The 15,883-nt window shown below is 40.1% G+C and overlaps 2 protein-coding genes across 2 annotated transcripts; both read left to right on the forward strand.

Moving 5' to 3' along the window:
- Positions 1-7,328: 7,328 nt before the first annotated feature.
- On the forward strand, positions 7,329-7,594 carry PAAG_04935 (hypothetical protein; the record flags this gene model as incomplete). The annotated part of the gene is made up of 2 exons (XM_002793360.2): positions 7,329-7,406; positions 7,472-7,594. 2 exons carry the CDS (start codon positions 7,329-7,331, stop codon positions 7,592-7,594), a joined length of 201 nt encoding a protein of 66 aa, XP_002793406.1.
- Positions 7,595-11,003: 3,409 nt separating this feature from the next.
- Positions 11,004-14,938, forward strand: PAAG_11959 (hypothetical protein; the record flags this gene model as incomplete). Its single annotated transcript, XM_015847516.1, has 2 exons — positions 11,004-11,137; positions 14,719-14,938. 2 exons carry the CDS (start codon positions 11,004-11,006, stop codon positions 14,936-14,938), a joined length of 354 nt encoding a protein of 117 aa, XP_015702906.1.
- Between the last annotated feature and the right edge of the window lie 945 nt (positions 14,939-15,883).

Consider the following 15,883-nt stretch of genomic DNA (forward strand, 5'->3'; position numbering starts at 1 on the left):
CGCGTTCTCAAGGTGATGTTGTTTCTCAACTCTCCGGAATATTTTCTATTAACCACTCCTAACTCCCCTGTCATATCACGGCAGCTCAAATCTCGGATAAAGAGCCTAGAAGTACACCGCAAATTCATCACCCCCACTGTCTCATTAGCACCATGCACAGAAACTCTCTAAAATTGTTCTGGGCTTTCTACGAAAATGTTCCACGGATCCACTTCATAGGCAAGGTTTCGGGGCGTTTTCATCTCCACAGTTGATGAATCGTTCCATCCATGATCCAGTTAAATGAAAAGATTGGTGAGATTTAATATTTGAAAGGACCTACCCTTCTTGGGGTGGATCAGTGGGGAAGAAGTTGCTCAGCCGGTGGATGAGACGCTCTCCACACACACATCTAACTTGGACCGGTCAAAATAGTTTCACTATTTCAGAGGGATTCTCGTGTTTGTTGAGAGGGCGCAACACCACCTAATCGGCAGTAAGGCGGACAACGTGATCGCTGCGAGAAGGTGGAAATAGCTTTCAGTTCGGTCCACAGGCAGTGCAGCTAGTTGACCTTAGGGATGCTACGTATTGTAGACACTAAGCGCATCATTGTGCCAAGTTTTGAAGTGAGAGAAAATTCGTGATTGCTCATCATCTTTCCTCGTACAGAGTGAACTACTCCAGCCCAAAAGGTTTGTGGGGACAAGCAAATAAAAGCAAGGCAACAAAACATGGCTACAATACTGTTAGTTAATGTTGGGCTAGGTACAGTAGTTAGTTAGGCTTCAGGCAACCAGCTAAATGTTCAATGTAGGCTGTCTGTTGCTAGCTACAACAAATCTCGTCGAACTTTACACACGTAACCCGCTCTCTACCGTACCTACATACTACTCCTTGTCATAACCAGATAAGATCCATTCAGTCTCCAGAGGGCAGGCTCAGTACGAACAGCATGTATACATAACGCAGGATGGAAGATTTGAGGTTGTATTGCGGACGATTAACACGATAAAACCACACTTTCGTCGATACAAGCGACCCAGTCTTATTCGTTCCATTCATTTCGACCCCCCGTTATATGATTTTCGGACGGGTCCCGAGTCCCAAGCGTCGACTTGCAGGATTTGATGCACAGGCGATCATCACGATCGCAAATGGGTTCTGGCATCTCAAACACCCTTCCACAACCCTGTCAAGAGCCCGATTCTCCACCAGACCAATCCATGGGTTTGTGCGAAAGTTCTAGAAATTTGGGGGTCCTTGTAAAATGCGCATCCCTCATATTAATTCCCCGCAGGATGCAACAAACTAATGGTGCGATATTTTGGTAATACTTGAGAGTTTTGCAGTCCTTCTTTGTCCATTTGTTCTTGTTGGTTGTGGGAGATTGTATAGTTTATCCCCTAGTTTCATTCAAGGTTGGTTATTGGTTGAACGTGCTTCATCAATAGGCCCGTGAGCAGCCCTTGATTTGATAATTTTACTGACAATAGGTTTTGATTTCTGTTCAAGAGTTTCCTAGTGTGGAAACAACATAGAGTTAATTCATTATGACAGGGAAAAATCTTTTTGCCACAGCGAAGTCTACACGCTATACCGCGTAACAGTGCGACGTAGCGATGGAGTTTGTTAGTGGTGGCCAGTGCCAACTAAGGTAGATATTAGAGATCGAGTCCGTATCCGAATCCGAGATAAATGTAATCCAGAGGGTGTATGTGGAACCATGAAGGATCAGGGGATGGAACCGGGGGTTTCGTGATATTTAGTCCATAAACATCTATACTGCGCTGGCTGTGGGTGGGATGTTCAGCCGGAGAGCAACACCGGTGTAGTTACGTATCGGAAAGGCTAAGCACATCGGCATGCGGACTATGCATCTAAAAAGGAGGCTGACTGATTTAGGTTCCGTTCTTGACAGGTATATAGCACCCCACGGACCGTGGCCAGATCCTGTTGAGAATGGGCTGGATGACGATTTGAAGGAAAAACTGAGGTCAAAGGAGACCTGCCATCGCTATCTAGTCAGATTTTGGTGGGAAGACTGATTTAGTCGTTAACTATCAAAACAATATTATTCCTTTTAACTTTCCCGTTTGTCGAGAATCGAGATCTTGACAGGCTTGCCTAGACCGTTGGCCGAACGATTCGATCCTGTCTAATTATTGGTGACCGCTTCATTGCTCTTCAAGTGGTTATACGGAGTAGATGTGCGCAAGGCAATACTAGGCTTTGAAGCAGATCCTTGCGTGGGCCAGATTCAGCTCGACACCGCTTTTATCTGATCTGATATTCAGTGCTTTTTAGGTGACTTTGACATAAGAGTGCGCGCGTCAGGCCAGGAAAATAATAAAATAATGAAAAAAAAAAAAAAAAAAGGATCGTTGGTTACAGGCGGGGTTCTTTTTTTCCTCTTTTCTTTTTCTTCGAGCCCAACTGCACGGATCTGGGGTAACTAGTTCCAGTCTCGAAGAGTGAGAATTTGATGCGGAAAGCTCCGACGAGTTTAAGCTTTGTTCGTTGATTACTTCGTACGTTAGTCTTTTTTTTTTTTTTTTTTCTTTCGAACAATCATTTTAGTATTCATGGTTTCCGTGGAGTTGCTGACACGATTTTGAGCCCTAAATATGGCCATTGCCAGGAGCGGGGTTGGGACTATGCACGATGAGGAATAGAGTTGTCGGGAAAGTTTATGGTTTTTGAACGAGGATGGGGATGTACATCTCACCGTCTCACCGTCTCACCGTCTCACCGTCTATCTGACTATATCATGTGGTCTATTCAGAATCCCGCAAGCGGGTTCCAACTCCTTCATGCGGAGTTAAATGGATACATCTAAAGTCCAGATCCAGGAAAAGAAAGGAAAAGGGTGGGAAAAATAAACGTCCAAAGACACAAAGAAACAGAGATTAACTTGAAGTCTGACCGAATTGCTGATCTGTCCAGGTGCAACAATCAAGAGTTGTGATGAATCATGATTGAATTTAAGCATAACCATCGAAGTTGGCAATTCAACTTGTCATCAAAGTTAGTGACATCAACTGTCTGCGATGGTCATTCTATGTCTTCTTTTCTAACGCAGGGTATGCTTACGCGTTTTAATACTGGGGTTTTTTTTTTTTTTTTAAATTCACTCAGTGATGAATTATGTTAGTTAACTATCTCATTAGTTTGTTAAATGAGTTAATATAATTCATCACTGAGTGAACTATTCTCTCATTTCAATTTTTTTCATTTAGTATATTATTTAATATGTTCATCACTCTAAGTAAATATGGTTCTAATCAAGAAGAAAGACTTCTTTCAGCTATTGAAGTCTATAAAATTGATCAAATTTCAAACATATAAGCTACTACTGAGATGTTTAATTTATAGATTTTAAGATTGAATCTGACATGTGAATGCTCAAATAAAATATTAAGGTTGACTTTTACAAAAGAAGAATTTTTAATTTAATGAATAATATTCAAAGATAAAAAAGAATAGTCTTTTCAAATTATTCTTGTATAAGAAAATGTTAATTTACTATTTACAAAATATGAATTTAATGCTTCTAGTATTATAAAAATTAATTAAATCAATAAATTTACTAATTAATATCTTAAAGCAAAGATTAAAATTTTATAAAAATATAACTATCAATAAGTTTAATATGAAAATTTAAAGTTTTTATATAAATAATTTAAATTAATAAATAATTTTATAAAAAGGTCTAAAAATATATCAAAAATACATATAACTTAATAAGATTGACTTTATAAGAAAAGCTATTTTAATAGTGTGAATAGTTACTAAAGTTGAAAAAGAAAAATAGCAGCTTTTATATAGTTAAAAAATAAAAATTAAAAAACTGTGATTATAACATTTAATGTCATATAAACTTTATTTTTTATAATTATATTAAAGTGTAAAAGATATAAAATTCATAACATGAGTTAATTATCAGTAGATTAAACAGCGGAAATTAGTAAAAGAAGTTAATCTAAAATGAATTTAATTTAATATGACTATAAGAGATATTTAATAGAAATATTCAAACTTATATAATAACTATAACTATATAGTCTATTGATTATTAATAAATATAATAAATATATTGTAACTCAATTTATTAAATTTCATTTAAATTATAATACTATATTTATATATATTTTCACTTTTTATCTATTATAGTAACTAGATATGAGTTGCTTTATATCTTTAAACTATATAGTAAAAAAAATAATATAAAATATGAGATTAAAAATCAATTATATCAATAAAGAAAATTTTTATTTAACTATATAATAATCAAATAAAAGATAATAAAATATATTATTATAATAAATGAATTTAAAGTTGTAAGTTTAATATTATTAAATTCAGATAAATTTTTATTCAATTATATATTTAATTTCATATATCTACTTTCTCAAAGTCAACTTAAAAATCTTATAAACTTTAGTTTCTCTCAACCTTTGAAACGCTCTATAATATAACTCAATTAAAACATTAAAGTAAATAAAATTAAACATCATGTAAATTTTCATTTACTCCAATGAATCCAGTTTTAATAGATGTCAGTTGATCATACATAATATTGCTCTTTTAATAAAGAAAATCATGTAGCTGAGATCTAAAAGGTGAGCATCATACACGCAGCAGTAAATGTGATAGTACAGAACAGAAGTTCCCTAGCTGCTCACAGGCCTAAGAGTATATTCCATATAATTACTACATATAATTCCTAGTGGTTGTTGATTAATTTGAAAAGTTGTTAAATTTGAGATCGGAAGGTGATTCGCTCAATGGTGGATTAAGTTAAAGTAACTACTTTGATGAAGTAAGCAACTTGTAATGGCAGAGTTCATGGATCCCAGAGAGATCAATCAAATGTTTGGGAATTCTACAACGGATTAGAGTAATAGACGTAAATGTAAAGGTAGCTGAAGGTGATGAAATGACACTCGTCCGTTGCTACGACCTCACTGACATGCCTTTCCCCTTCCTTGCTTCTTTGTCATTGGAAAAAGTCTTGGAAAAAAACATCTTTTAGCTCCGCTGCAACTACTAACTACCTCTTGACCAAAATAGATATGGAGTTCTCTACATGGCATGGCATCAAGGGGCGCCCTACGGGGCAAGACAGACAAGCCATCAATGATCGATCCTTTGCGGACAAACTACCCAAAGGCCCTTTTAATGATCAACCAGCCAATAACTCTGAGAAAATTTTGGTCTGCCTCAACAGGAAAGTTGAGCCATAGACTTTGTATCCACCTGCGAACCACGGGTTTCAACCTGACAAACTCCGGCCCGACCGGCTTGATCTTCTAGGAGATTTCGAGAACGGCCGCATATGTTTGTCTGTAGGGTAGTTTGTGGAAAGTGCTAATGACTGCCATAGTCAAGCAAGCAGACTGGTGAACGCAAATGTCCAGAGGAGCAAGCAGAACTTCAGGATACACTAGTGATATAAAGGAACTGAAGGTGCGTAAGTGCGAATTGATTATATTATTATATACAACCAAAGCATGCTTCGCTCAGCGCTGGCTTTTCATATTTGAGAGCAGTCGCTACATTCACTACAGTCTGATATATCACTGATCACATGACAAATAGAATGAATATCAGCCTGGTTGGCAACTGCAACACCAATACCTGAACATAATATCCAGTGTTATTCAGCTATAGTTAGATATCTGTAGTGAAGGAGAAATGAAATGTTAAAGCTGACAGCCAGCTACTTTATATAAGTGTAAATTAGAATTAGATAAATTCTTCTTCTATAACGTCGTAGTAGAATAGTAATATTGAATGAAAGTATGCCTGGATTTCATTTTATATTTCAAACACACAGCCTCATACGGAGAGATATAAGAATTGAGCTATAAAAGAAAAAGTAGATCAGCAGCTGATAGAAAAGAGATGAGAGAAAAAACAGACTGACTGCAGAAAGTCACATAGATACTTGCTGCAATATAACAGGATTGATTTTGAGATCACATAAACTGTACACTCACAATCATTTTTCAACTACATATATAGAGATAATAAGAGCTTCACTAGAGTACGCAGCGAAGGTATTGGCCAGCGTGGGATGCAGTTATGAGCTAGGTCCTAATTGTGGCTAGCGTGAGAGAGGAAATAGCTATTGTTCTCTCACAGCGAACTTATCCTCACAATCTGCTTCTGATGTCCAAGGGTTTTAACAAAGGAGGGTAGGGAATGGGAGTGGGCAACGCCGCATGTCTAGCTTAGTCCTGGGTGTCAAAAGATCTTCCATTCCGCTGCTCTTCGTGAGAATGGAAACGTGCTGCTTGATGCGGGAATAACAACATACATCAACGAGCAAACTGCAACCATTGGTTGCCAACCTACGTCATTCAGAGAGAATTGCCAAGGTAGAGCAAGGTGATTGACAGGTGACGAGGTGGCGCAAGGCCCCCCCTTCACCCTCTTCAACCCGCTTGACCAGAGATGGAAATTCGTGAAGTTCCAGCTCCGAAGGCATAAAACAAACAGCAAGGATGGGTCTTGTACAGACTACAGTACTCGAGCTAGCGCTCAGGCATTTATTACAGCCTCGATACCGGCGTATGGTAACGTATCGATGGGCGTAGTAGGCGTACTAAACAGCCAGGCCCAGTAAACCGGTCGTGCCCTTAAACAGATTGGTCCCGTACTGGCCAAGGTATCGAGAAACTGAAAATGGGACCAAAAAGTGTCAACGCCGGTCTTTTTTTGCAAAGTCCCAAGACGGAGAAGGAGGAAAGTCCGTAGTGAAGTTGGTGATGAGGCAATAATAATAACAATAATAATGTATATTATTATTATTATTATTATTAATATTATTAAAGGTGGTTCCAGAGAGGAAGAAACTCAACCCAATTTACTTTCCGCCTTGACTCTATATAAGGGCCGCTGTCCCTCCTGCTGTTGCTACTTCTCCCTTCTTTTCGACATGCTTCTGCGCCGCCTTCTATTCGATTCTTGCTAGTCTGCTACTTAACCCTCCTTTAATTCTTCTCTAATATACTTATCTATACTAAACTCTTATACCTTCTCCAAGAGATCCTCTATTCTCGTCGTAGTTCGTTACATAAGAAACTTTGCTTCCCGCGAAAGCGCCTCCTATCTTCTTCCATACATCTAGGCATTCATACGATCAACACTAATCCAACCACCACCCCCTCCGTCCTCTCCATACCTATTACTCATCCCTAAATCAACCCTCTTTTTTTCCCCATTGTGAACTCTTCGGTCTAAAATTCAATCGCACCAGACCATCCAACTACCCCAACTCAACCTATCTGTCGCATTCATACATCCCCGTTCTTAACGGAAAACAAAAACGAACTATCGTAAACATGTACTCCTGTGCAAACTACCCTCGTGGCTGCCGTGGCCGCGTGAACACCGAAGGAGGCAGATGCGCTGATTGCGTTGTATGTGAAACCAAAGCTGCCCGTTTTTTAAGAAACAAAAAGATTCCAAACTGACTGATTTCCAGACAGCAAACCTGCGTCGTCCAGCTTCTCCTTCTCCCTTCTCTCCCCTGCGTGGACAGCCAAACTACAGACGTGCCTGGGATGTTGAGAAGCCTGCCGAGTCCAAGGATGAGGAGAAATTTTAAATGACCTCCACAATGAATCAGTCTCCCAAATTAAGTTTGGTGCTTAGTACTGCAATGTTCAAGGGGTAAAGGGGGAAGAAGACATACCGAAAACCTACACAGTCCAACACAGTCCAGGAGACCTCAAACCGATTTTGTTTTATTTTTATTTTATTTTGATGGAAGGCAAAATGAAAAACACTAAAAAATATAAAAATAAAAATAAAATAAAAAAAGAGAGACAGGGAGAGAGAGAGAGAGGTGGAACTTAACGAGAATAAAACAAACCGTTTCCCCGTATTATATTACTTGAATATCTATCTACCTTTTTCACTTCCTCGAAATTACACTTTGCGCTTTCGTATTTCACAGACTCTGTTCAGGGCAGGCCTATTATCTATTTTTTATTTTTTTTATTTTAATTTATGTTTCATGTTTATCGATCTTACTATTCCGGATTGTAGCTCAATGTTATCCTTGTTTCAATCTTTTTTACATTTTCCTTCTTCTCTCTCCAACATCCTCCCTCATGACTAGTTCTAACGCAAGGGTATTTGTTATGTCTCATCGCATTAAGAGGTATTCTGCTCATCACATCTACATGAGTATCCAAGCAACGGTGTAGTTTGTTTATTTGAACTCCTTTGGTTGGGAAGTGATATAAAGCTGATTTTATTTCCCACACTTGTTAGAAAGCACTTCCGCCACGATTCATGTCCTGCCCTTCCATTTTTTGCCGATTTGAAATACTGGAACTATGATTTGTACTAACTTTGCTTCATTTACGTGTTTTGATTTAACCATGAACTGGTCATTCATTTATATTATTCCCGCACGCCTTTGCCTTGTGTGTATTTTGCTTTTGGAACTCATTAACATGAAGTTCGATTTGGGAAAAAGCAAAGAAAACAACCTCGCTTAGCGCCTGTCTAGAAAAGCTAAGATTGCAGCTAAATCCCAAATCTGAAACGGCAGGTTACTTCGAGAAGCGTTCCAATAAGAGCACCAACTGGATATTTTCTTCTCCTTTTTGACGCAGCAAATCCCTTTTTTTACTTTTACTTTATATATATATTTCTTTTCTCTGGAACGAGCCAAATCAGCTAAACGGCAAAAGAACCTCAAAGGACAAAATATGCCGAACTCGAGGCATCAGGGGGTGGCAAAAGCACCTACGTTCACAAAAATGTAACTGAAATGTCAGCATAACATAATTTTTATAATTTTCGTTTCTTTTTTCCAGTATTTTTTTAACCATGAAATTTACGGCCACCCTTACCCTATATTTGTCATCTCCTATTCTCTCTGTCTTTTCCGGGCCTCGGATTCTAGCAGGGTGGAAACGTGCACATCTAGGGTAGAAGGGGAAAGATGTGAATAGACAAATTTGCTTTTGTGGGAGAAGAGAGAAGAGGTGTGCTACAAGGAGAGACACTAGACCCTTTTGCCGCTCCTATACGATATTTTTGGTGTTGAGAGTGATAGCATTTTTTTCCTTTTCTTTTCTTTTCTCTATATTTTCTCAATTTTTCAATTTACAAGTATCTATGAGGGATTGAGAATGTATTGCAATTATATATTTCCATGATACAGATCGCCGTGAAAAGTATTATCTTGAATCCTGTATGATACAATCGCCACCGACAAATATGATAGCGCTGCATATCATACAAAATAGCTACTGTGGATAATAGTACTCCTTAAAGTCCCCAGAGACGGACCTGAAGTTCATTTGCGGTGAGGATCACTCTTTAAACTCAAACGCAAAGAGAAAAAGAAAAAGTTTCCCCACAAACCAAGGAACCATGGAACGCTCACAGCTATCGAGCTCTGGCACAAACAGACGCCATCTTCGATCAGGCACCCCGAGTTGCAAAACTCCACCCCCTTTACTTGTCTCCTAAGTGGACAAACCACTCAGTGTGGCATGTAAGCCTGACAGGCCCCGAGCCCCATCAAGGCTCTTTGGGCTGCCACGCAGGAAAGCATTTTGGTTCCCCACTTTCCACCCGAATAGCCCCCCTTTTTTTTTGTCTTGCCAGGCAAAATATGGCCCCGGTAAAGAAGGGAAAATAGGTTCAAGGGGGGGATGGGATATGGGAACAGTTGATTGGAGCCAGATCGTCCATGCCTGTCGATCATGATCAGGTGCGTAGCTCATGGGCTTTCGCTTTTGGATATTTCTGGGATAAGATGGGACAAGATAGCCGAGGGGAAATAGGGGAGGAAAATTCTAGGAAGCAAGCATGGAATAACTTAAGGGGAACGGAGCGGGATGAGCCATGGTTAGCAAGGGGGCGCATCCTAACTTCGAGCTTGAAGCGGGGAAAGGAGAAAAAGACTAAAAAGTAAAAGCTCCAACGTTGAATTCATTGAAAGGGGAACAGCAGTTTCAGGGGCACACACCTCCAACCCGTGAAAATGATAAAAAAAGAAATGGAAATGCTACTGGTAAGTCCTCGGGAAATAAAACATGTACGACATCACGGTTGTTCAGTGTTTTCTGTTTTGTCTGTCCTCTAGTTTGCTTCGTACCTCCGCGGTAACTACAGCAGATATGACGTCAATTTTATGCTTCTTTTCTCTTTTTATTTTTTAATTATTTTTGCTTTTTCTTCTATCGCCCCGCCAAACTTGTGAGTCAACGACTCACGGGATAAGATTCGCTGTGCGCTGCGTATTATTTTGCAAGGTTGTTTTCGCCCAATCTCAACTTCTCCCAGTAGCGTGGTTTCAGGTTCATCCCCACCTGTGTTTAGCGTTGGCGTGTAACTATCTGGCGTGGGCTCCACTAATTAAATTCCAATTACGTTCCTTTTTTCTTCTGGCTTTTGGGCCGCCGTTCGCAGATCGAGGCTTGCGATTACTACGCGACCAATAACGCAGGCACTCACTCATCAAGGATCAGGATAGAATCGATCCATCCTTCACCTCTGGCATAGTCAATGAAGAAATGAAATGTTATATTGCACCCCCTGATCAACCTGAAACTCAGCTCAGATCCCGTTCATTGTTGAAATTGAAGAAGTTTAAAATGGATCGTTCACGCTGGAGAGTCTTGATACCCACTTGGAATGTTCCTTATGGGCTATGCACTTGCACTAAGTTTAATGATAGGCACCTTTTGATATTAAGGGACCTCTACTCTGCTGTCCAGAACAATTGACGTGTTCAGAGCTGATGATATGAGTGGTGAATATGACTTCACCAAGACCTCGTTGCGCATGTGCGTGATAGGGTTGTTTCATCCGATCAAGGCCACAGCATGGCTCTACTAGCCTCATTATTGTTGCCAATTGATTGATAATTCATCGACATGACCGGGGGCCCCAATACAAGACTATCAGCGATGCATACGGAGTAAAGTCTCACCCAAACGTGTTTCTGTGACAATTAAGGATCGACCATGTGACCACGATCTGACTCCAATATGCCGCTATCATCTTCAGCTTCATGGATTCAACCCGCAACCCCCGGACTTTTGACTTGGGACTTCAGACCTCGACGCCACCACCACCATGCGACTACCGAAATTCTAGCCACCTATCGACGACAGACAGACAAGTAGGCTGTTTTGTTTGATGGATTTTTTTTTTCTTCCTTTTCTCTCTCTCTTTTTTTTTTTTTTTTTTTTTTTTTTTAAAAAAAAAAAAAAAAAGGATTGTTCCCCAATCCTCAACCTTGAAGGAAAGCGATTGGTTGGCTTCCGTGTTCAATAATAGACTTCAACTGTTGAAGTCAAACAAATATCTCTGCAACCGTTTTAAAACCTTGCCAGCCCAAACCACCTTCAGACAGAAATGGGCGGCACAAACTTGATTGAATGAATGCTGCCCTCGTCATCCACGTGCCCCAGACCTCCAGAATTCTCACTAAGCATCATCCATGCATCGCAAGAGCTGACTACCACTTACTAGCCCCAAGGACATACTTATCACACGAAGCCCTTCTCTCTTCGAACAGATCAATGCTTACTGAGCAAACTGTTCCAAGCATACCTCCAGCCCCATTATGCCAGAAAGTGACTCAGAGTGCTCCTGCATCACCCTTAAAGAAAAATACCCGTTTCCGACATCTCATATCTCACACCTGCTTTTCCGTCTTTCAAATGGAATAATTGTCGGAAAACTGAGATGTTATTCTTGCATTCTGTTTTATCAGCTACCTATCATTGCTACCATCTATTCTGTGGCTTTCATTTGTAAGAAAGAGCTTCTAGTTGAAGCTAATTGGTATATGCCTTGGTTATATTTGAACAAATGGTTGCTACTGTTGCTTGTATATACAATAGGCCTTACAGGCATACGACGGGGACGGGGCGGGAAATTAAGCATCCACGTGTTTCCTGAAGCCAGTATCTTGGAAATTCTTCCCTATCTATAGGTAGTCATCGGTGCACTATCCGGTGTTTATTTATGGGATTACACAGAGCGGAGAGACCGATTCGCCTGGTATCTATCTTGTCTTGAAAAAGAGAGAAGAGTTGGAGACGACGGTGAATGGCCCCAATATCCTAAGAAAGGCAGATATGTTCTGTAATATGTTGTTGGTAGCATTTTTTAAGGCTACCATTCTTTCTCTTTGATCTAGTATCTCGGTTGGACATTGTCGAAATCTCCAAAAGTATTCTGTTCTCAAAACTACTCTATTTCTTTTGGCATCGACCGGACGCCCATTATATATTCCCTGTCAGTCTACGGATTCACCATGGATTCATGCTTGACACTTTGATTTTCCACTCAATTTCTTTAAGACAGCAAAAACCGGAAAACACTTCTCGTGGCTGAAGCCTACAAAAATCGGTTGAGAGCTTGATTTCCCAAAGCAATCCTTCCTGCAATGGAGGGGCTAAGGCTCAACATCCCGTTCTGCTAGATTAAAATAATCGGCACTTTGTTAATATGCCGAGTTCACTTTTGCATTAAACTTGGTGGCTCAGCCCCACCAGTTTTAATCCGGATGTGTCGTCACCGTTGATATCTTTGATACCTAAAATATGGACTACCAGAAATCATCTCCGCAAAGATATAGGACGAATTCGTCATATGCATATCATATTCTTGATTCTCGAAACTTCTTTCAGCTATTTCCCCGCGCACAAGGAAACACACCCATGTTCCATTTTCAAAAGACTTGCACTTTAGGTAGTATGTACAGCACAAATTGTATTATTCACAAATCCAAAGCCATGTACTTCCTTCTAGCGTGTTCCTTTCTGTTGTTTGTACCCTCGGTCTCGTCATTTTGATTGGCTGGTTTACTAACATACTTCCTCACATTCATCTGCATACAGATCTAGCTCCTAGTCTTGCGTACTGCACCGCAAGGATTATAATATAGATTCATATAGATACACACCTATGTACCCTCTACGATACGAAGAGGCATCGTATAGTACGATATCGTATGATACGAGCATAAATTCATTCAAATTATCAGAGATGTACACCAAAACAAGGACATTCAGAATGCAATGACGATACTATTTTTTGGTTGTGCACATTGCAGAACAACCTCATGTCAACCCTAGTTATGGTATTTGCGACCACTACAAAATAGCTATTTATAGATCAGGATCTCCCTTCCAAGTTGTTATTCAACAACTGGCTTCGCCCGTCAAGGGCATCGAGCTGTCAGTAAATAGCGCATATTCATATCTTTTCCCCAAGCTTCGTGAACATATTCAGGTACGTATTTCGCTTGCGCATGCAAGTGATGACCAGAATCCTAACAAAGGATTTAGAAACTTCTCCCGTACCAAGCATTTTTCTCCGTAATAACCCTTGTTAACCACAATTTGGTTTTGAACACACAACTACGTTTACAAGTACATGCACAAGCCTCCATGGTATGAATTCTGCCCCGTAGAACGGCGGAAAGGACGGTTCTGCAGATACAAGCGTTTCCAATCAGACATGGTAATAATAGTAATGGCATAGGTTCGGTTACCTCAGGCATGATGAGAGCCCACTTGCAGGAAAAATTAGGGACGTCGAATGATGTTACGACACCAAATATATATATATATTCTCTCTGGAAAGTTGAGAGTAACTATTTCCTCCCGTTGAACCATTTTCTCATTTTCTCCCAATAACCTCGCATATCATTGCGCCGTCGTGCTGCAGCAAAACAACACTCTTTATGCAAGATGCAACTCGATCCCTAACTTGGACAGTAAGCAACTGAACATGATCTGTTGGAACTATGCATGATTGCGTCAGCTGGTATTGCTCATGCCGCCCAAACGTCATAATGAAGATGTCAGACATTGAGATGATGTAGGAGAGGAAGGGTTATTGACGGCAAAAATTGTGGGGTTGAGGAGTGGGGTCATAAACGGCGCTGCATAATTGTTTTTCTTTTTTACCTTTTCTTTTCTTTTCTTTTTCTTTTTCTTTTTCTTTTTTTTTTTTGTTGTTGTTTCTTTTAAACTCTTGGACTTTGGTGTCAACTGGTTTAATTTGACAGAGGTTATTTTATACAACCCGGTCCAGTATTTTTCTTCCAAATTCTTTCCGTTATTTGCTGCTTGCGGTCTGTGCTCGCGGCTTACGCAGCAGTATTCACTATGTTTTCAATGCTTCTTATGATTAGCTCTCTTCGGGAAGTTATCTGTTTTATGCTTTCAAGTTTCCAAGATCTCACTCCGACAACTTTCGTGTTTGAAACTTTAGCTAACTATCCTAGACCCCTCCTCTCTCGTAATTCTCGGCTTCCTTTTACCCCAGAAACTCGACCAGGGTGCAGGGAGTCTATGCTGCATGGATGCCCAAAATATTTTTAGAAATTCGACGGTTGTGGAAGAGGGATTTGTTTTATTGGCCTTGGGTAAAATCTGATTTCAGTATGTCATCATAGTCGGGGAGTTCCAAGTCTCCTGCGGGAAGTTTTGTCTCATGTGAAATGGTTTTTGAGGTCATGTGAAAGGTGTCAGTTTCTCCAGGGCTCATCTGGTGGGCTGGAGATTGGGCCAGGGTGCAGTCTGATTTTCGCTCATTGGATCTATTCTTCTGGCGCTCAAGGCCAAGATTGCCCAAAATCACCACGTTCGCAGCAAAGGCAAGTCAAACTCCGTTGTTTCGGCATAAATCCTGATTTCACAGAGCAGACGGGATGAAACTTTTTCTGTCTTTAGTCATTAACAGCGGTTTCTTAGACGTCCAAGGAACAGCCAAGCAATGGAAGACCCAGTCGTTAGATTTCAAGAATGTCCTGCTTGCTCTGACGTCAGCGGAGGTGCGTGCCGACTTGGTTGAAACTGGTATCTTGGATGCCGGAAAACGGCCCCCCCGTCTCACACAGGCTTGCCCGGGGCATGATAGAAATACCCTCAACACAGTCGAAGTAGATCTTGTTACCATGTAAAGAATCCCGGAGTTATAACTTCAAACTGTGCCTTAATCTGCTGGTAATGTAACAGTCACTGTTACCACACTGTTTGGAACAGTATTGGTATGTAATTCTTCTAAGGATTGATAATTAAATTTCACCCCCTTACTGCGGCTATTTTCACCAGGCCTCCGAAAATGCTGTATTTTTTGTCAGACTGTGTATTACGCCATGCCTGATTCTGAATAACTAGTTAATTTTAGCGGTGTGTAAATAGCCAGCCAGTTAAAGGGTGTAATTATCAATCCCTATTCTTTTAGCTTCGCTTTTAAATATCTAAGCGTGTTTTGGCTTTAGAGCATCCCAATCAACATTATTATGAATCATATTTATTAGTTAACTAGATTAATCTGTTTATGATAAGATTGATAAATGAGAAATTTGAAGTTACTAAAACGTAAGACTTGAAGCTGTTTGATAGGCAAGGTATTTTTTCATATTAACTTTTCAGTACATCATGAAATCAACAACGAGCATGTGCTGCTTTCTCATATCAATGACAACCAAAGAACGTGTAGCTACCCACAAGACTTCGAGATTGCCCTTCATTTTGTGCGTCGGCTTTAGTTACCACAGGGCCACGCGATACTTGGTTGGACCAAGCCATCGTACGGAGTAGATGGAGGATCTAAGGAGAACGTGAACATAGACGTTTTGCAGCTGTTAATTTAACTTCAACGAAGAAACTCTCTGCATAAATAAGCAAGATGTTGGCGGGACATACGGCTACCTAATATCACGTGCCTCGCCATATATAGAGCTCAGATGTTGGCTAGCCTAGTTCATAATGACAAGACGGGCTCAGCATCACGCTAAACCTTATCTCAACATCTTCGGACCTCAATCTTCAAATCAACTTTATGTCATCCCCAAGAGCTTCAATTCAAACGCTGAAGGGATCCAACATGGGGGGGGGGGGGG

Source organism: Paracoccidioides lutzii (assembly GCF_000150705.2).
Source record: "Paracoccidioides lutzii Pb01 unplaced genomic scaffold supercont2.12, whole genome shotgun sequence".
In the NCBI taxonomy this organism is placed as follows: Eukaryota; Fungi; Ascomycota; class Eurotiomycetes; order Onygenales; family Ajellomycetaceae; genus Paracoccidioides; species Paracoccidioides lutzii.